At 42.1% G+C, this 21,659-nt stretch overlaps 1 protein-coding gene across 5 annotated transcripts; it reads right to left on the reverse strand.

Moving 5' to 3' along the window:
• Positions 1–3,125: 3,125 nt before the first annotated feature.
• On the reverse strand, positions 3,126–10,283 carry XAGE3 (X antigen family member 3). Of its 5 annotated transcripts, none has more exons than XM_032331623.1 (6): positions 10,162–10,283; positions 9,342–9,412; positions 9,176–9,254; positions 8,422–8,530; positions 6,631–6,756; positions 3,126–3,234 (listed from the first exon to the last, which is right to left on the reverse strand). In XM_032331623.1, the coding sequence occupies exons 3-6, from the start codon at positions 9,245–9,247 to the stop codon at positions 3,212–3,214; spliced, it is 330 nt and encodes a 109-aa protein (XP_032187514.1). In that variant the 5' UTR covers positions 9,248–9,254; positions 9,342–9,412; positions 10,162–10,283; the 3' UTR covers positions 3,126–3,211. The 5 variants fall into 5 exon arrangements, with proteins under 5 accessions (XP_032187514.1, XP_032187513.1, XP_032187515.1 ...); XM_032331622.1 differs by having other exon boundaries at positions 9,342–9,451; XM_032331624.1 differs by having other exon boundaries at positions 9,366–9,463.
• Between the last annotated feature and the right edge of the window lie 11,376 nt (positions 10,284–21,659).

Raw genomic sequence — 21,659 nt, forward strand, 5'->3', positions numbered from 1 at the left:
CAAAGTGACAGGCTCTGCACTCAGCATAGAGTCTGCTTCAGGTCTTCTGCCTCTCCTTCTGCCCATCACTCAACTTGGGCAAGCTCTCTGTCTCTCTAGAATAAAGAAATGAAATATTTTTTAAAATTTTAAAATTCTATTTATTTATTTGTTTGTTTGATTGAGAGAAAGAGAGAGAGACAGAGAGAGATCACAATAGGCAGAGTGGCAGGCAGAGGGAGAGGGAGAAGCACGCTCCCAGCTGAGCAGGTTGTACGATGCTGGTCTGGATCCCAGGACCCCGGGACCATGAACAAAGTTGAAGGAAGACGTTTAATGGACTGAGACATCCATTTTCCCCTAAGTAACATCTTTCTTGATAAAAGAACATCTAATGGGAAAAACACAGTTTCTCAACAAATGGTATTGGAAAACCTGGACAACAGCATGCAAAGGAATGAAACTGGACCATTTTGTTTCACCATATACGAAAAGAAAACAGGATTATAGGGGAAGAGAAGGATAACTAAAATGAGATGAAATCAGAGAGGGAGACACCCCACAAAAGGCTCTTAACAATAGCAAAGAATCTGTGGGTTGTAGGAGGAGAAATGTTGGGGTAATGGTGTATCTGGGTGAGGGGCATTAAGGAGGACACTTGACATAAAGAGCACTGGGTGTTTTATGAAACTGATGAATCACTAAATTCTACCTCTGGTCGTCATATTACACTCTTTGTTCACTGACTGAGTTTAAATTAAAACAATACTGGAAGCCCTAGCCACCGCAATAAGAAAACAAAAAAGAACAAGGGCATCCACGTTCAGCAAGGAAGGACTAAAATTTTCACTATTCGCAGACAGCTTGATACTCTATATAGAAAACCCAAATGACAACAACAAAATACTGCTAGAACTGTTACGTACATTCAGTAAAGTCACAGGATATAAGGTCAAGGTCAGAAACAAGTTTCATTTCTATACACCAATAATGAAGCAACAGACAGAGAAATTAAGGAATCAATTGTATGGACACTTGCATCAAAGACCACATGATACATAGTTAGAAACCTTATCAGAGAAGTAAGCAACTATACCCTGAATGTATAAAACCCTTGTGAAAGAAATTGAAGATGACAGAATGGAATGGAAAACTATGCCATGGTCATGGATTAGAAGAACATACATTGTTAAGATGTCTACACTACCCAAAACAATCTACGCATTTAAGGCAATCCCTATCAAAACACCACCAGCATTTTACAGACCTAAAACAAAAAATCCTAAAATTTGTATGGAACCACGAAAGACCCAGAATAGCCAAGGGAAACTTCAATAAGAAAAGCAAAGCTGGAGGCATCACAATTCTGGCCTTCATGTTATATACAAAGGTGTAGTGATCAGAACAAGATGGCACAGCCCCAAAATAGCCACATCAATGAATGGAATACAACAGAAAACCAAGAAAGGAAACCACATCTACCTGGCCAATTAATGTCTGAGGAAGCAGGAAAGACCATCTAGTGGAAAAAAGACAGTCTCTCTAAGGAATGCTGTTGAAAAAACTGGACAGCAACAGGAACAAGGAGGAAACTGGGCCACTTTCTTACAGCACACACAAAAGTAAATCAAAATGGATCACAAAGACCTGAACATGAGACCCAAAGCCATCAAAGTCCTAGAGAACACAACGTGTTTGATAGCAGCCATAGCAATTCCTTTGAGATATGTCTCCTGAAGCAAGGGAAACAAAAGCAAGAATAAACTATTGGGACTTCATCAAAATATCAAGCTTCTACTAGGGAAAGGAAACAATTAACAAAACTAAAGGTAATCTATGGAATGGGAGAAGGTATTTAAAAATGACATATTTGATAAGAGGTTAGTATCCAAAACATATAAAGTACTTATAAAACTCAAAACCCCCAAAATGAGGAGTGCACTTAAAAAATAGGCAGAAGATTATGAATAGACATTGTTCCAAAGCAGAAAGATAAAATATCATGACCATTCCCACCAGTAATGTATGGTTGGTTTAAACATAGGACAATATGTATTAAATCACGTTAACCAATTAATGAAGGGGAAAATCCTACAATCATCGGAATAAAGGTACTCCAAGTGTTTGATGGAAGTCCACATATACTCAATTCAAATATTTGTAGTACAGAAGAAGAACGGAACTTATTGATGTCACAGTAAATATAGTAAAATGTTAAAGATTTTCTAATTCATCAAGAATGAGACAAGGCTGTCCATTGGGACCACTTCTTTGTAACATGGTACTGGGTGGGTCTGTCCTATGTAAAATGAAAAAAAAGAAGGGAAAATGTTTAAAATAGCCGAAACAGGGACTTTTGGATGGCTGTCGGTTAAGTGTCTGCCTTTGGCTCTGGTCATGATCCCAGGGTACTGGGATCGAGTCCCTCATAGGGCTCCTTGCTCTGCACTGAGCCTGCCTCTCCCCTGCTTCTACTCTGTCTTTCTAAGAAAAAGAAATAAAATCGTTAAAACAAAATAAAATAAAATAAAATGGAAGAAACAAACTGGTAGTGTTCCAAGATGATGGCATTGTGCATGTTGAAACTGAAAATGGGTATGGACATACAGTTTTTAAATCATAGCATGGTTGCTGGACAGAAATTCAATGTACAGATATATCAGCCCTATCAAAATATAACATTTCAAATGATGACATTTTTAAAAATTTTATTTAAGAGAAAGAGAGAGAGATATCACAAGTAGGCAGCGGGGGAGGGAGGGCAGCAGGCTCCCCACTGAGCAAAGAGCCTGATGCCGGCCTTGATCCCAGAACTCTGAGACCATGACCTAAGCCAACCCACTAAGCCTCCCAGGTGACCCAGAATATGGTATTATTTTTTATAGCATCTACTACTTAGAGTAAATTTTTCTTTAAAGATTCATTTATTCATTTGAGAGAGGGAGAGAAGCAGGGAGGAAACGGGCACAGGGACAGAACATTTCAAGCTGACCCCCCATGGAGCATAGAGTCTGACGCAGGGGCCATCCCATGACCAATGAATTTTGACCTGAGCTGAAGCCAGGAGTCAGCTGTTTAAGTGACTGAGCCACCCAGGCACCTCCTACTTGGAATAAGTTTAACACAGATTTCAAAAGATTTGTTGGAGAAAGTTCATAAAACTTTATTGAGAGAATTTCAACAGTGAAGTACCCCACATAAGAGTAGTTTGCATGTTCCAGCTTGTCCTTGTTTAAATCTGGGGCTGTCCTTCACCTGTAAGATAGAACAGTTGGAAACTTTACTCAGGAGAATTCTATTTCCAGTAAATTAATGGTACAGGAAGGATGCTATTGTTTTCATTTTTAAAAAAGTTTTTATTTATTTATTTGACAGACAGAGATCACAAGCAGGCAGAGAGGCAGGCAGAGAGAGAGGAAGGAAAGCAGGCTCCCCGCTGAGCAGAGAGCCCGATGCGGGGCTTGATCCCAGGACCCCGGGACCATGACCTGAGACGAAGGCAGGGGCTTTAACCCACTGAGCCACCCAGGCGCCCCTGTTTTCATTTTTTTTAAGAGAGAATTCCAAGCATGTATTTTACCAAAGCTTTTTGAACACACCACACTTTCTACTGGCACAACAAAACAAAAAGTTCAGTTTCACAAAAAATCCCAATAGCATGTAAGGAACTGAAAAACACAAGAAATTTACATGTAAATATCATTTAAAGGTTTCAATTTGAAATAATATACTAATATATGATGCTGAAGGAATAATGCCAAGTTGGCTACTGCTTCAGTGATGTCAGTAGAGAAACGAGTACCACATATAATTTATTCTTGGTCATGGTTATGTGGAAAACTGTTTTTGTCAGCTAGTTTATCCCTTATGTCCTGGGTTAAGCAGGGTAACCATTTGCCTTAACAGTGTTTGCCTTAATGGTGTTCCGGTTGGTCAGATAGATTATATGGTCACACACTTCACGCGAGTCAGAATGGGTAAAATTAACAACACAGGAAACAAGAGATGTAGGCGAGGAGGGGGAAAAAAGGGAACCCTCTTACGCTGTTGATGGGAATGCAAACTGTACAGACACTGTGCAAACAAGTATGGAGGTTCTTCAAGAAGTTAAAAATAGAACTACCTTGTGACCCACGAGTTATACCAGGAGGTTTCTACCCACGGACACAAAGTTACAGGTCGAAAGGGTACAAGCACCCCAATGTTTACAGCAGCATTATCAACAAAAACAAAACTATGGAAGGAGTCCAAATGAACATCAACTGATTAATGGATAAAGAGGTATATGTATATGTACACGTATACGTATATCTTTCTATACACACAGTGGAATATGACTCAGCCATCAAAATGAATGAAATCTTGCCACTTGGAAGGATATGAGTGTACCTAGAGTGTATTACACTAAGGGAAATAAGTCATCTAGAGAAAAACAAATAACATGATTTCACTCATATGTAGAATTTAAGAAACAAAACAGATGAACATATGGGGCAGGAGAATAAGACAGAGAGGGAAGCAGACCCTGAGACTTAACTATAGAGAACAAACTGAGTGTCGATGGAGGAATATGGGTTGATAATGGGCTACAATGTTGATGGGTATTAAGGAGAGCCCTTGTGGTGATGAGCACTGAGTGTTATATATGTGTGAAGAATCTCTGAATTCTACCCCTGAAACCAATATTACACTATCTGTTAATTAACTAGCATTTAAATAAACATTGGGGAAAAAAAAAAAAACAAGAATAGGGATCCAAGTCTCCACAGAGAAATACAAACAGCAACCATTGGGCTTCTTTTGTTCACAATGGCAGTGGCATCTCAATTCACATGTTAAAATTTGGCCAAAGATGTTATCAGATAAAAAAAACTCATGCAAAATGGAGTATCTCTGTATTCCATGTATGGTACCAACAGAACCACAGAATACAAATATCAGCATTGAAAATGGTATATGTGGGGCGCCTGGGTGGCTCAGTGGGTTAAAGCCTCTGCCTTTAGCTCAGGTCATGATCTCAGGGTCCTGGGATTGAGCCCCACATCAGGCTCTCGGCTCTGCAGAAATCCTGCTTCCTCCTTTCTCTCTGCCTGACTCTCTGCCTACTTGTGATCTCTGTCTGTCAAATAAATAAATAAAATCTTTAAAAAAAGAAAATGGCAGGGTCATAGGGAAGTTCTATTTTTAATTTCTTTTTTTTTAAGATTTTATTTATTTTTCAGAGAGAGAGAGAGAGAGAGAGAGCGCAAGAGCGAGCACAGGCAGAGTGGCAGGCAGAGTCAGAGGGAGAAGCAGGCTCCCTGCGGAGCAAGGAGCCCGATGTGGGACTCGATCCCAGGACGCTGGGATCATGACCTGAGCCGAAGGCAGCTGCTTAACCAACTGAGCCACCCAGGCGTCCCATCTATTTTTAATTTCTTGAGGAATCTCCACACTGTTCTCCAAAGAGGCTGCACCAACTTGCATTCCCACCAACAGTGGAAGAGGGTTCCCCTTTCTCCACATCCTCTCCAACACATGTTGTTTCCTGTCTTGCTAATTTTGGCCATTCGAACTGGTGTAAGGTGATATCTCAATGTAGTTTTAATTTGAATCTTCCCTATGACCCTGCCATTGCACTCCTGGGTATTTACCCCAAAGATACAGATGTAGTGAAAAGAAGAGCCATCTGTACCCCAATGTTTATAGCAGTAATGGCCACGGTCACCAAACTGTGGAAAGAACCAAGATGCCCTTCAATGGATGAATGGATAAGGAAGATGTGGTCCATATACACTATGGAGTATTATGCCTCCATCAGAAAGGACGAATGCCCAACTTTTGTAGCAACATGGACGGGACTGGAAGAGATTATGCTGAGTGAAATAAGTCAAGCAGAGAGAGTCAATTATCATATGGTTTCACTTATTTGTGGAACATAACAAAAAGCATGGAGGACAGGGGGAGTTAGAGAGAAGGGGGTTGGGGTAAATTGGAAGGGGAGGTGAATCATGAGAGACTATGGACTCTGAAAAACAATCTGAGGGGTCTGAATTGGCGGGGGGGGGGTGGGAGGTTAGGGTACCAGGTGGTGGGTATTATAGAGGGCACGGATTGCATGGAGCACTGGGTGTGGTGAAAAAATAATGATACTGTTATGCTGAAAATAAAAAAAAAAGAAAGAAAATGGTATATGAGTTGAATTTTATATATATCTCTCTGTGTGTGTGTGTGTGTGTGTGAGTAAAGATGGGTTCAGAAGTTAAGGGATTCTCAGAGAGTCACACAAGTTACCTTAGAGCAGGCAGTAGAACCTCCCTAAGTGCCTCAGCATATATCATACTGATATTGAATCCAAATATATTTTGCGTTTGATAAAAGCAGAACTTACAGAAGGATCTGAGTATTATTAGCTGTATGTTGAAGTATCTATACTCAGAACAAGAAAATGTTTTCATATTTTATGATTTAAGAAGGCTTTGACCCAATTTCTTTCTCTATCTACTAGTATATGAGTCAGGTCATCAAGATGTTCCGGTTTGAACTACTTGGGAAAGTATCTTCATATGTAAAGTCTGTTATTAATGTATCATTAAAGTTATATCTACACAGATAAAAATAAGATATTCAGGAAAAGACCCTTATACTTTGCATTGTCAATGGATAACATACCTGCTCTTGGCATTTTAATGGGCTCTAAAAATGGCAGATTTCTCCCCTTGACACCAGGGTGATATCCAGTTACACGCCCAGCCTCTGCCTGAGGCAGCTTCTGGAGATCAGCTTTCAGGTCCGGTCCTTAAAATACAAAGGTACTCAATTGAAGTAGTAAATATGAAATATAAATAAAAGCTTATAGGCTAGTGTGATAAAAAAAAATAATGTGATGGAAAAATGCATTTCACACCCTTGTTTTCCATAAGTGTGTTATGCTTTATTTCAAGAGACATTCCAAAGATCAAGCCCACTGCACTTCGTTTCCTTTCTATTATCATAGTGTTCTAGGAATAGAGAGCATCAACTAGCTAAGAAATCAAGTCTATATCATGCATAAGATTTTATTTAAATGTACAATGGAGTTTTCTGAAGGATGAGCTGCGTGTATTTGAGGGCCTCTAACAAATCCCATCCTGGTGACATCCATTCCCTCCTAAAGCAACCTGCAAGGTATTTTGTCAAATTTCCCTAGTCAGATTTCAGGGCAAATTCCCTCTGTATACCTTAGGATAAAGGAGTCACATATAGAACAAAGTTCCAAAAGTAACAGCAAAACATTAGTGATTAACAGTCCAAATTGTGTCTTACAGTAAGAATAAAAGGAGGAGGGTGGAAAGACTCAATGGACTTTGTTGTCAGACGTCTTGTGGAAACATCTTAACAGTGAATCCCTAAAATAATCCATGCCTGAATGGTGTCAATAATTCACGACAAGTACTTGATGAAAATGCTCTATTTGGAAGACATTCATTTCTTCTTTCATGATCATTTTTTAGACACATTTGACTTACCTAATCATAAAAGTATTTAAACACCTTTCAAAGACGCTTAATAATTATACTATATAATGACCCTAATGCCAGTTTCCTGAATTACACAGCTCTTACGAAACGTACCATATCAAATGATGAACGACACAGTGGTTTTCATTCATTGAGCTCTTTTCTGGAGTTCCTGTCCTGCTCCACTGAACTGAATTGATTCCTGTGCCAGTAGTAAGCTACTTTACCTTACAGACACATTTGAGTAGTAAGCATTCTATAGAGAACCACACTCCCTTTTTTGTATAGCAACACAGATGGTAGGAAGAACACAAACCTCTTTTTAAACTCTTAAGTTAAATAATCTCTACACTCAGTATGGGCCTTGAATATTCCACCCCGACATCAAGACTCACACGCTCTACTGACTGAGCAAGCCAGGTTCCCCAAGAACATAAACCTTGTAATGAAATATGCATTGTCTCTCCATGTGTCAAGCAGTCGTTGGGAAGCCACAATCCCTGAGCCTTAGTTTTCTCATTTCTAAAATGTGGCTCCCATCCCTAGGCAAAACGGCCTTATTCCACATCTTGTAGGGTATGCTGACTTGGCACTCAGCCTGTGCTGCTGAAAACTGCTTGCGCTTTCCATGAAATGAGTGAAAAGGCCCCACAAAAATGTGCTAAGAACAAATTAAACTAGGGAAATGATGTATATGTTGTAGTTAAACACTGTCCTCCAATTTAGAGAGGGCTGCATTTTCAAGCACACCAATTAATTCCTAAGGAAAAGGGAGGAATTCATTATGGTGAAGGACTACGTAAAGCTGCACACTGTACACTCTTCACATTTTCAACCCATTTCCAGGAAATGACTGAGATTCTCTTCTCATCTTTTCTTTCCTCCTGTCATGGGTTTGTCAGAATGCACAATGCACACATAGACCCTCTGCCCCCACAGACTTTCTTCTTCCCTTTTTCATCACCTTGAGCTGCAGGTGGTGCTTCCACTTCCTTCCCAGGTTCAGGTTTCATATCCCGGCTCTCAGGTGGTGCCTCCTTTTGTTTTGGTTTCTCATCCCTGGGTTTCTGTGTCTAGGGTGGGCCAATAAAAAGTTGTGTGGTTAATACATGCTAACAGTGTAAATACACATCAGACATTTGAATATCAAACAATGAATAAGCATAAAGACACTCCCACATGATTCTATGTGCTTACACTTTTTTTTAAAAAAATATTTTATTTATTTATTTGACAGACAGAGATCACAAGTAGGCAGAGAGGCAGGCAGAGAGAGAGGAAGGGAAGCAGGCTCCCTGCTGAAGAGAGAGCCCAACGTGGGGCTCGATCCCAGGACCCCAGAATCATTACCCAAGCCGAAGGCAGAGGCTTTAACCCACTGAGCCACCCAGGCGACCCCTATGTGCTTATTCTTTTTTTTTTTGTAGTGACTCTTCCCACAGTGTAGCTGGTGCAAGAAGAGGTAGCCACCAGCACTTTGGAGTCTACTGTAAGCTCTGCTGGGATGGATATGCGCAATTGGTGCTTAATTATCATGAAAAAGAAGACAGTCTGTATTTCCACAGGCACCAGGAATATGGAATCCTCCTGTTTCACTGTTTCCCCCCTTTTATCAGCATAGTTTTTAATCAGTGTCTGTATGTCGGTTGGCAGCTCAACAAAATGTCCAGAGCAATAAACGTACAGTAATCTAAATAATCCAGTATGGAAATACTCACACCCACACGCTGAGTAGACCCTGGGTCATCTTTGCGTTTGGGTTTGGATCTTGATCTGGCTCGGCCACTCATAGTCCTCCTTGAAAGTAGAATACTGGTATTTAGAAAATGTACTCTAAAGGAGAGGTATATCACTTCTAAGGCCACAGGTTTAATTATTTCTTACACTGAAAATACGTTGAAAGCCAACCTAGTATCAGTATAGCGTACACGCTGTGTTCACACCAAATACATGGGCTGCAAAGATCATCTACTTCAGGCTGGCGGTGAAATCACCTTAGGCACAGGCTAAAACATGAGGCTTAGTCTCCCAGCTAGATTCCCCAGTACAAAAGGCATTTGAGAAAATAGTGCTGTACATTAAACTGCACTCACTATCAGTATAGCCACATTGCCATTTATGACGCTTTTACTGCCTTAAATCAGGTTTTGTTGCAACACAGAGAAAGAAAGAATCCTTTGCATACTCCCTATGGCTGTGTCTGCACTACAACGGTTCAGGTGTCTGGTCATTAAATGGGCCATCTCCTCCCTTGACACTGTGCACCGTGCACTACAAATCTCGGGGCACTAGTTACAAGGCCCCAACATTCCCTTTTTCCTGGTCTTTTCTATACCGCCTGGTCTGGCCCCTGCACAGGGACCCATAGAGGATCCAGGCCTGTGTGCTCTGCCGGCAGTTGCAGGTGCTCCAGGACTCAGGCACCTCAACTAAACCCCCAGGACCTCCTCACCCAGTCCACACCCCATCTTCACCTTCCTCCTCAGCCCACCAACGTAGCTTGCCCTGTCCCCACCACCAGGATGAGGAGAGGAGGACAAGCGCAATGGCGGCCGCGGGGTCAGTGAGGAGAAGGGCTGTAGCTCCTTGGCGCTTCCACCTAGGACACCACAGCTCTACTGTCCCCACCTGCCTGAGGCCCACTGGCTCCCTCTCCATCCTCACTCACATTTAAGCTCCTGGAAGGACTGATGTGGGGACCTACCAGTTGAATTCAGGTAGCGAGAAAGCTCACAGCACAACGAACAGAACCTCCTCGACTGAACTCAGCTCTGTTCACAGAACGCCGGCAACAATGTGAGCACAGCAGTGAGCATGCGCACTGTTCGCTCACAGTAAAGATCCGGCTCAAAGTGATGAGCATGCGCACTGTTCGCTCACAGCAATGCGCATGCGCACAGATCCAGAGGCGTGCAACGTGGGTGAGGTTTTCCCGCCTAAGCATCTGCAGACACTTACTACCACGTAGTTTGCCGAGAAGAAAAGAGACTTGAGCAGTCTCTTTTTCAAACCACCCTATCTCTCCTGTGCATCCAGATACTTTGGGGACATAGAGTCACAGCTTACCCTTAGTGAACAAGGTGTCTCAGTAAAAGTGCTTAGCCAGCTAGCAATATGAAGAATGTTAATCCAAGTTTGATGTGGGCTTCGAGTTGTCATTTTTTCCTTTGCTTTGGGGTCTGTGTCATACTTGAAGAAATTCGTGCACCTATGTATGATAAATTCATTAACACCATTTTCTTTATGTTTTTGTTTGGACAACAGCACATTGACATCTCTATCCCTGTCTACACAGTTCTACATCTGAACTGTATTCATCCGGTCTATGTATGTTTCAGAAATATCCAGGTATTGATCCTGGGGTTTAGGCTCAGTCCATGGTCACATGGCATACAGCAGTAGTGTCTATGCTCCTCAAATTCTGTGCTTCCCAGGTTACAGCCATGTACATCGAAGCAAAGCTGACTTTATCTCATAAAGGGAGAGCACTACCCAGACGAGCCTTAATGGAGTCTTGGAGGTAACAGGGCAAGAGAGATATTTATATTTCAGATTTTGAAGTCTGGTATACAGCAGATCTTTTAATTTGGAGGAAGGTGTGATTAAGGTTGGATGCGAATCATGATATAATGGTTTAAGTTTGGATGACACGAAGGAAAAGCATTTTACAGACATTTGTTTGTCTGTTTCTTTGAGAGAGAGAGAGAGAGAGAGAGAGAGAGATACAGAACGACCATTCAAGCAGGGGGAGAAGCAGAGGCAGAGGGAGAAGCCGATTCCCCACCGACTTGGGAGCCAGATCTGGGGCTGGACCCCAGGATCTGGAGATCATCACCTGAGCCAAAAGCAGACCCTTAACCATCTGAGCCACCCAGGTGCCCCACAAGGCAAGTCCTTTCACACTTTTGATTGATGTGTTAATGGGTTTTTCAGGTAGTTCCTAGAACAAAGAAGAAAGCTATCTGCGGCTCTTCTGTTCTTAGGCAAGGCCTTGCTGGATTAGTGAATTTATGTTGGTATAGGGAGTAAAATGGGGTCTCTCATGTGAATCAGGAGCCTGTTTCAAGCCATGACCCAAGTAGGTAATGATACTGCTGCTAGGAGGTGCGGCCAGGACCAGCATCAGCCGACACCCCCAGAATGGATAACAAGCTGTATCAGAAGAAGGCTGCAGGGGCAGATCTTTAAATCCCAATTAAATCCTTTAGAAAAGAGTAGAATTTTGCAGCAAACTGCCAGACTCTTCGGACATGAGCCCACTTAGAAAAGGCGACTGGCTGCGATAGCTGTGCCCGACTGATCTCTGAACACAACTGAGATCCTTCACTGCTTGAACAAGAAAAGCAGTAATGCCCAGAGCTGACCCCGACCAGAACGGACTGGACCGAAGCCTTCTTTCAAGGGCATGCCCACAGACTGACTTCCCCTTTGGTTCATTAACTACCTACACCCCTGTGTTATCTTGTTTGTCGTGAGGTTTGTTTTATGTCCTGCTCGTGTGTGCTTTCACAGAGGGGTCATGACAGCTGATGAAACCAGGGGAGTATGAACTCTTGTTGATGCAGACAGTAATCTGTGTGCCGGTTTCCATTTTGATTACTTCGATATAAGTTAGCGGTTTTGTGTGAGGTGCATATGGAAGGGAGGACAAGAGGGGGGCCTTAGTCAGAACGTATCTTTTTCTAAAGAAATTGGGATATACTGTTGAACTTACCTGAGTCCTCTCTGTTCCATCCAGTTGGGCTTTTCTGAAGGGCATACCTTGAGTATAGCAAGGGAGGTCTCTCAGTCTCTCTGTCTCTGTCTCCCTAAAAAGCAGACTGAATAGGAAATGTGATTCTTCAAAAAAAAAAATTTAAGACTGAGAGTACTCATAGTCCTCAACGTTTTTATTTTACTTTTTATTCTTTTAAAATCATTGTCAGCAAGACTATCGTTACCAAATCTTACTTGTTTTTTATCTTTTATCCCCCATTTTTTTTGTGTGCACAGCACTCAGGATGTGCTCAAAGGCTAGGACATGGTGATTTCTGAATTTACACTCTCTGTAAATTATAAACATTCCAATTCCTGCCATCGGATGCCTGGACAGTTGTGGGTAATGAGGCCCTGATGATGCCTGAATTGTTCCAGTGCACTTCACAGGGCAAACTTCAACCTGGTACAAAGCCAGTTGTGAAGATGCTGTGGTGACACACAGGAAGCGGCAGCAAGTGTTAAGGACACTGTAGAGACAGGAAGAATCACCTGACTGCTGCTCCAGGAGCTATGTCTGGGCTGCTAAGCAAGAAGATAGTGCTGAGAGTGCCAGCAACTCCTCTACCTGTGGGAGGACTTTGGTTTTCTACAGGGCCAGAGCTTTTCTTCTTTCAGGCAGGAGAATCTAGGAAGAAATTCAAATCTCCACAGAACTAAGGTTGAGTGGGCATGGTGCACTTTCTGAAGATGCCGGGCAGCTGTGATTTTCCAGTGTACTCTGGACTGCTGGTAACTAAGCTCAGACTTAGTTTGGTGGTTGAGGTCAAAATGGGTATTACTAACCATGTGAAATGCAACTCTCACACTGGCTTTATATGTTGGGCACATTGTCAGAGATGGGGTCCTTTGCTATAGCACAGACTGCATGACCTTGGGCTATCTTCTTCTGTCTTCAGACATCAACACTTTTGGTTCCCAGGCTTTGGTCATAGAGTGGGACTTACAACCCCATGTAACCAGGCCTTTAGACAGGAACTGAAGTTCGCCACCCACTTTCCTTGTTGTTGTCTAGATTGCAGAGAGCAAGTTGTGGGATTTCTCACCCTCATAATCACATAAGCCAACTCCTGTAATGAATATCCTCTTATATATACCTGTACATCTATATGTAATCCTGTTGGTGCCATTTCTCTGGAGAATGGTGACTAATGAAGGTTTTCGTGCAGAGTGTGTTTCTAGAGGAACTGAATGTTCAGGGTGGGTTTTCTGAATTGGTTCTTGGTTTGGTGGAATTGAGTGTCTAATCTCATTACATTAAGGAAGCTAATAGCTCATTTTCTAGTAGTAAAAACAGCACTGATAGTCCGTGAATTGTTGTTTATAGAGATACACAAAATATGTGCATTTGATACTCCTAAACAGTCACTTAGAAGAAGCAAGGAGTTATGTGACTCTGCACATGACACTGAAGAGGTTTGGAGTAGTGTGTTCTGGGGTCCAGAGCTGAGGGACAAAAAGAATTCTTGAGATGTCTTTGGTGCCAAAAAAAAAAAAAAAAAGTGTTTTTATCAAAGCAAGGGCACAGGTCTAGTGGGAACCAAGAGCTGCTGCCCTGGGATTGGAAAGAGTAACTGATTATAGACCTTGGGGTTGGGAAGTAAAGAAAAGGGAAGCTTCAAAAGGATTTTCATATGCTAAATATGATTCCCAGGAAACCTGAGGCCCTGCTACTGTCAAACCCAGGTTTTCTCCTTAGCAAGGCATTAACATTAAGACAGCTGGGAGTACCCTGGATGTACATCTCTCCCTGGAGAAGGGAAGAAAAAGAAATTTGTCACCTGGCTATGCTGTTTTTCTCCCTTCAGGAAAATTTTAACAAGATTTACACCATTCCTGACAAAAGCGTTGGGCAAACCAGGAGGAGCAGAAGGAAGATCTCTAACCTTGATAAAGAGAAACCATGAAAAATCCTACATCTTACATCATGCTTAATAGAGAAAGACTACCTGCTTTTCTCTAACATCAAGATCCAAGCAAGAAACTAATGTAGCCACTGTGGAAAGGAGCATAGAGGTTTCCCAAAAAGTTAAAAATAGAACTACCCTACAATCTAGTAATTGCACTGATGGACATTTATCCCCAAATACAAAAACAAAAATACAGAGGGATACTTGTAGCCTTATGTTTACAGCTGTACTACTTAAGAACAGCCAGAGTATGGAAGCAAGCCAAGGGCCCATTCATAGAAGAATAAAGGGGATGCTGCAGATATACACAATGGAATATTACTCGGCCATATAAAGGAATGAAATCCTTCCACTTGGCACAAAATGGGGTAGATGTAAAGTGTATGATACCACGTGAAATAAGTCAGTCATAGAAAGACAAATACTATGCATTTCACTGATATATGGAATTTAAGAAAGAGAACAAACAGGTAATGGAGAAAGAGAGAGAGAGAGAGAGAAAGAAACCAAGGAAACAAACTCTTAACAATGGAGAACAAACCCTTGGTTACCAGAGGGGAGGTGGGTGGGAGGATGCGTGAAATAGGCAATGGGGATTAAGGAATGCACTGTGATGAACCCTGGGTCATATATGGAAATGCTGATGGCTATATTGTACTCTTGAAACTAACGCAGTACTCTATGTTAACTACACTGGAATTTAAATTAAGCAAAGGGTATCTTGTGTTCATGAATTGAAAGAGTTAATGATGCTAAACTGTTTACACTCCAATACCCATCTATGGAATCAATGCAATCCCTATCGACATTTGGGTGGCATTTTTCACAGATAGACAAAGACAGTCCTGAGCTTAGTATGGAGCCACAATGACCCCAACTGCCAATGACACCCTTAGAAAGAAGAATAAAGATGGAGGCATCCTACTTCTTGATTCAAACTAGTATTGTAAAGCTCTAGTAACCCAACTACTGTGGTACCAGCTAAAGAAATAGACACATATACCAAAGGAATAGAATGAAAAGCCCAAAAATGAACCTACATATGCATATACATCCAACCAATATTTGACAAAGGAGTCAAAAGTATTCGTGGGGAATGATGGTGTCTTTAATAAATGGTACTGAGGAAACCGGATAACTATAGGCAGAGTGATGAAAGTGGAGCCCTCTCTTATTCCACTTGCAAAAATTAACTTGAAATGTAATGGGTTGTAAGCAAAAGATCTGAAATTGCAAAACTCCTAGAGGACTATGTAGAGAAAGAGAATGTTGACATTGGACACATTGGCACTTCCCAAGTGAGAGTGTTCCAGCATTATCCTATATAAAATCAGTCACTCTTTGTGATCCAAATTTCAGTCCAGAGACTGAGTATGACACCTCAAGCGCTAGCAATCAAAGAACAAATTTAATAAGGGGGACTACATCAAGCTAAAAAGCTTCTGCATGGCCAAAGGAACAATGAACAAAAGGAAACGCCAACCTACAGAACAGGAGAAAATATTGATAAATATTCTGCCTGATACAGGGTTAATATCCAAAATATAGAAGGAACACATACAGTTCAGTAGCATAAAATAAACAGTTCTGTTTTTTAGAAGGGTCCAAGGAACTAAATAGACAGTTCTCCAAAGAAGACATGCCAATGGCCAAGAGATCACGAAAAGGTACTTGACCTCACTAATCATCAGGAAAATGCAAACCAAAACTACAACCAGCTTCACTTCACACCTCTTAGGATGGCTATCATCAGACAAAAGTCAACAAGACTTGGTGAGGATGTGGAGTAAAGGAAACTCTTGTGCACTGTTGGCAAGAATGTAAAGTGGTACAGCCACTGTGGAAAGCAGTATGGAGAAAATTAGAAATAGAATAGAGTACCCAGCAACCAACCTCTGGGTACCTTGCCAAAGAAAATGAAATCAGGATATCAAAGAGGTATATGCACTCCCATATTCACTGCAGCATTACTCACAATAGCCAGGATATGAAAACAACCTAAGTGTCCAAACAAGGGAATGGATAAACATGATGGGGCATACATATCTAATGGAAAATCATTCAGCCATGAGAAGGAAGGAAATCCCGCCATTTGTGAAAACATGGATGGACCTTGAGGGCATTATGCTAAGTGAAACAAGTCGGATGAGAAAGGTGACTACTGTATGATCTCACCTACATGTGGACTCCAGGAAAGCTGAACTTGTAGAAACAGAGTAGACTGGTGGTTACTCCAGTTATAAGATGAGTAAGTCCTGGGGATCTGATGTACACCATGGTGATTATAGTCAGTTTTATTGTATTATAGACTTGGAAGTTGCTAAGAGTGTACATCTTGGGTTTTTTTTTTTAAGACTTTATTTATTTGAGTCGGGTAGAGAGCTAGAGTCACAGAGGGAGAGAGAAACACAGACACAGACACACACACACACACACACACACACACACACACACAGAAGTCAAGAGCAGGAGTAAGGGGCAGAGGGAGAGGGAGAAGCAGACTCCTTGAAGAGTGTGGAACTGGATGCCAGGCTAGATACCAGGACCCTGAGATCATGATCTGAGACAAAGGCACACAGTGAACTGACTGAGCCACCCAGGTGCCCCTAAGGGAGGAGACGTACCTGTTCTCACCACAAAAAGAAATTTTAATTATGTGATCAGCTAAGGAGTTAGATAATATGATGCTGGCCGTTGTTTCATGTATCTACCTGTTTGTCAGACTGTCTATCTGTCTGTTTTACATCTAACACTCTCTGTCCATACAGTCATATTTTGTACTCCTTAAAATTGCTCCATGTTGTATGTTACTTACATCACAGAAAATCTGGGTTGGGGGAGAACCCCTTTCACCCCTGCTATCAGCATTCTACTGGAAGTTGTAGCCAATTTGCTGAGGCAAGACAGAGAAGGAAATGGCTTACCAGTTGGTGAGGAGAAAAAACAAACTCCAACTCACAGATTATATGATTGTCCACACAGAAATATTTTAGAGACTGTATAAAAAATACTCATAGCAGTAACAAGTGAGTTCATGAACATTGCAAGATATGAGTTCCACAAACAAAAAACCAAGCACCTTCACATTTCTATAAACTAGCAATGAAATACTGGAGGCAAAACTTAAAAAAAAAAAAACCTCCTCATACCATTTATAATAGAGCCATCCCCATATCTAACAAAATACGTGCCTGGTCTGCATTCTGGAAAACCACATTTAACACTGTGGGTGGAACTCAATTGCATTATGCTGAGAGAAGGAGTCTCAAAAGATTTCGGGCTCTATTATTCCATTCATATGATATTGTCGAAATAACAAAAGTCTATTATTAGAGTACGAATAGGTGGTCATCAGGGGCTAGGGGTGGGGTAAGAGAATACAGGAGCAGCATAAAGAACTCGGGAAGGTCTGAAGGGTGATATCAAACTTCTGCATACTGACTGTAGCACTGATTATATGAATGTGTACCTGTGTTGAAATTCATAGAACTGTATGCGAAAATGTGAGTTTTACTATGTAATTAACAACAGGAAGTTCCCTGTTAGGCAGGAGAGAATCCTTGCTTTTGGGGAAGACTGCTTTAACACAGCTCCATGAATGCCTAAACACTAATTTGTTAGCTTTGGAACTATACATAAAGTGGCTTCTCTTGTGTGTCTTGTTTTGTTTCTGGTTTCTTTCTATCTCAGCATTATGTCTCTGTGGGGTTTAGTTCCTTCTTTTTCACAGCTGTGCAGCATTCCATGCTGGGAATCTGGCACAGTTTATTGATGTGTTGTCCTGTCAGTGTATGAATCAGTCCCAATTTTCATCTCCTACAAATGGAGTTTATATGGGAGCATTATTGTATGTCCAAGAAAGCACACCGCAACTAACATAAGATGGCAAAAACCTGAACTGGACACAATTTATCCATCCAGTGGAAGAGCACGGAATAAGCTATGGCTATAATAAATCATGGGACATCATCAAAATCATTTCAGAACATGTGAACCCACGGTTTCGATCAGTAACACTAGCGTTAACTGGGGGATGCTGTGAAGATGACACACGACTGTATTAAAGGCAGTTGGGTCCAGTTACCAAAGAAGCAGTGAGCTCCCCGAGCCCCCGTCGGGGTTCCCCATGGGCAGAGTTGAGAACAAACAGGAAAGAGCCTGTGACACAGAATGCTGGCCACCACAGAGCAGTACAGAGAGGACCTCAACTGGCCCATGATTCTGAGTTCAGAGCTTCCCACCTGCCTGACTGTGCTGAGTGCTTCCAGGGAGGCAGTCCCTGGTTGTGCCTAGGAGGCCCAAATCACACCTTCCCATCTAAATCTGACCAGCTCTGCCTCTTCTGGGGCCAAATCAGCTTTCTCGTCACCCCAGAGCCCTTCCCCTCATGAGCATGCCCTGTGTGTGTGGAGTGTAATCATGCCCATTGGGCAGGTGAGGAGACTGAGACCCATGGAGGGCAGGCGCTGGGTCTGTGGCCCAGCAGCTGATCAGGGGGCAGGTTGTGGGTGGGTCATTCCTCACCCCGCAGCCGTATATCCCTCCAGGCTGTCCAGAGCTTTTCTGCTGCCTCCTCCTCAGGAACCTGTCTCCTCAAGACCCGCAGCCCCGGGGCATCTACTTGCCCCACCTAGGAGTTGTAGTGCCAGCACTAAGGCTTTGGGAGGACACCGGGTAGAGGCAGAGCTGGCAGCCAGTCAAGATCTAAATGGGGACTCAGGGGCGTTTTTCTAAACCCAGACTCTGCTGGGGATGCACCAATGCCTTGAGGATCCTGGGCTGTGCATGTCAGGAGACACAAAGCTGGTAGTTCAATCTCTCCTGGGGTCCAGACTACAGAGCAAGATAGTCTTGTTGAGAAAGCTTTAGATGCTAACTGTCAATGTGAAAAGGATGACTAACAATATCAGAACTTCCTATTAACCACAGAATTGTGCTTCTGGCAGGAGAAAGAAGAATGGGAGGAAGTGGAAGACCATCAGCAGAAGATGCTGAACAGCAGTGACTAACACCAGGGTCCTCCAGGAGGAAGAGTCAGTGATGGCCCTAGACTGCCCCAGCTATCCACACACAGAGAGGGAGGGTCAAGAGCTCATGCACCCAGAGGCCTGTGACCCTCTCAGGTATGATTGTTTCAGTGTATGTTTCTCCTCTGTCTTCTCTGAGGCCTTCCTGGTCTTGGGTATGACTTGCCCCCTACCAATAAAGATTCTAGGGTGGACAGTCCATGGCCTGGTGACAGCAAGACCTCACCATGAACCCAAAGTTTCACTGAGGCTTCCCTGAATGAAAAAAAAAAAAAAGTCATCTTTGACTTAGCAGAAAGTTCATCATTAGAGTGGACTCACCCCGGTCCACGGACATCCAGAATGGGAAGTGGAGGGGTTATAGTATGTGAATGGGGGACAGATGGGTGAGGGCTGAGAGCCGAGAACAAAGTTCAGGGGCTTCCGTGAGATCTGAAACCTGGCCCTAGTACTGAGGAAGAACAAGGAGAGGAAGATCAGGAAGACACCACCCCCAACAAGAGACAGTGAGAATGAGATGAGACATGAAAGACAGGGAGAAAATTTAATCTAAAACCTTTGAATGCCAAAGAGATTCCACTGCCACAGCAGAGGAAATAGCCTATCAAGTAGTTAACCCAATACTTCCACTTCTCTTCTTTTTTTTTTAAAGATTTATTTACTTATTTATTTGAGAGAGAGAGAGAGAGAGAGATCACAAGTAGGCAGAGAGGCAGGCAGAGAGAGAGGAAGAAGCAGGCTCCCTGCCAAGCAGAGAGCCTGATGCGGGGCTCGATCTCAGGACCCTGGGACCATGACCTGAGCCGAAGGCAGAGGCTTTAACCCACTGAGCCACCCAGGCGCCCCGCCACTTCTCTTTTTGATAAGAGGGTTCAGATCTGACAAGGTTTTCTTAGCTCCCTGTGTCTCTGAAAAGACTATGAGGGTAAATAATAATCCATAGTAGGTGACATGTTTTTATCATTATTTATAGGGCAGAGTAGTAATCATTGTGATTTACTAGAACAACGTTCGGGGGACTATAACAAAAAGGATATTGACCCTTCAGGAAACTTACGGTTCCATCAGTGTATTATGTCCCTGGATGAATGCCCAATCAGAGGACTGTACAGGGAGTCAGTGAGTCAATGTAAAACATTTTGCATAATGAGCAGGAAAGGTAGACATGGAATCCTTAACCTACTTTGCCCATAACTTAAGGATGCTCTATTTCATGTGGATCAGGAATGAGAATGGTATTCATGTCATCCCAAAAGGGAACACCTGTACATGAGGACTGGCATCTTAAATATCTCAACCTAAGGGCAGAAACATTAATCTGCTTGTGTTCACTACTGTGGGGAGGAAGGGAGCACTGCAGGAGCGTATACCATCTGCCAGGCTCTAACAGGATGTCTGGTCTATGTCTGGTTTTAAGTTTGCTTTAGTCATCACTTTACATCTGTAAGATACAGATTGTACTGTCTTCTGCATTTCAAGCATGGCTCGTATTTTCAGGTGTTCTGTGGAACCCTCATTATACTTCAAAAGAATTATCAACTAGAAATGATCACAGTCATCATTTTGGTGACATATAGTTTCAAACAAAATGTATTGCACTCAGACCAATGACTTGATACCACTTCCAATTCAATTTTGCTTTCCAAAAATTTCAGTGAGGAAATAGGCTACAAAAAAATAATCCCTCGATTATAGCAATAGATGCGGAAAAAGCATTTGACACAATCCAATATCCATTCATGATTAAAACTCAGAAAACATAAATAAAAGAGGAACTTCCTCAGCTTGATAAAGAACATCTATAAGCAACCTTCAGCTAACACTTTATCTTGGCCTCTAAGGTCAGGAAAAGGCAAGGACGTCCCCTCTTGCTATTCAGTTTCAACATCCTACTCGAATTCCCAGCTAACATGTGAGGAAATTGTATCTACTCTGAGTGAGAAGGAAGAAATAAACTGTCTCTGCTTGCAGAGATCATGATTTTCTCTGTAAAGAGACTTAAAAGAATAAAAAGACTGGTGGAACAAATCAGCAATTATACCAAGTTTGAGGATACAAGGTTACTGCATCAAAGTCCACTGCTTTCTTATATATTGGCAACAAGGAACTGGACTCCGAAATTAAAGACCCATTACCATTTACGTTAGCACCCCACAGAATGAAATCTCTGGTGTAAGTCTAAGAAAATATGTACAATTCTATATGAGGAAAATTACAACACTCTGATGAATGACTCAAAGAAGAATGAAATAAGTGGAGAGATAGTTCATGCTCATGTTGTCGACATGTCAATTCTTACCACTTTGTTCTATAGATTCAATGCATCCTCCTCAAAACCCAGCAGGTTATTTTGTGGCTACTGACAAGCTGATTATAAACCATATGTGGAGAGGCCAAAGACACAAAACAGCCAACACAATACTGAAGGAGGAGAAAAGGCTGGTAGGCTGACACTATCCTACTTCAAGACTTAGTATACACTTAAAGTAATCCAGGCAGTATGGTATTGG

Source organism: Mustela erminea, chromosome X (genome assembly GCF_009829155.1).
Source record: "Mustela erminea isolate mMusErm1 chromosome X, mMusErm1.Pri, whole genome shotgun sequence".
NCBI lineage: Eukaryota > Metazoa > Chordata > Mammalia > Carnivora > Mustelidae > Mustela > Mustela erminea.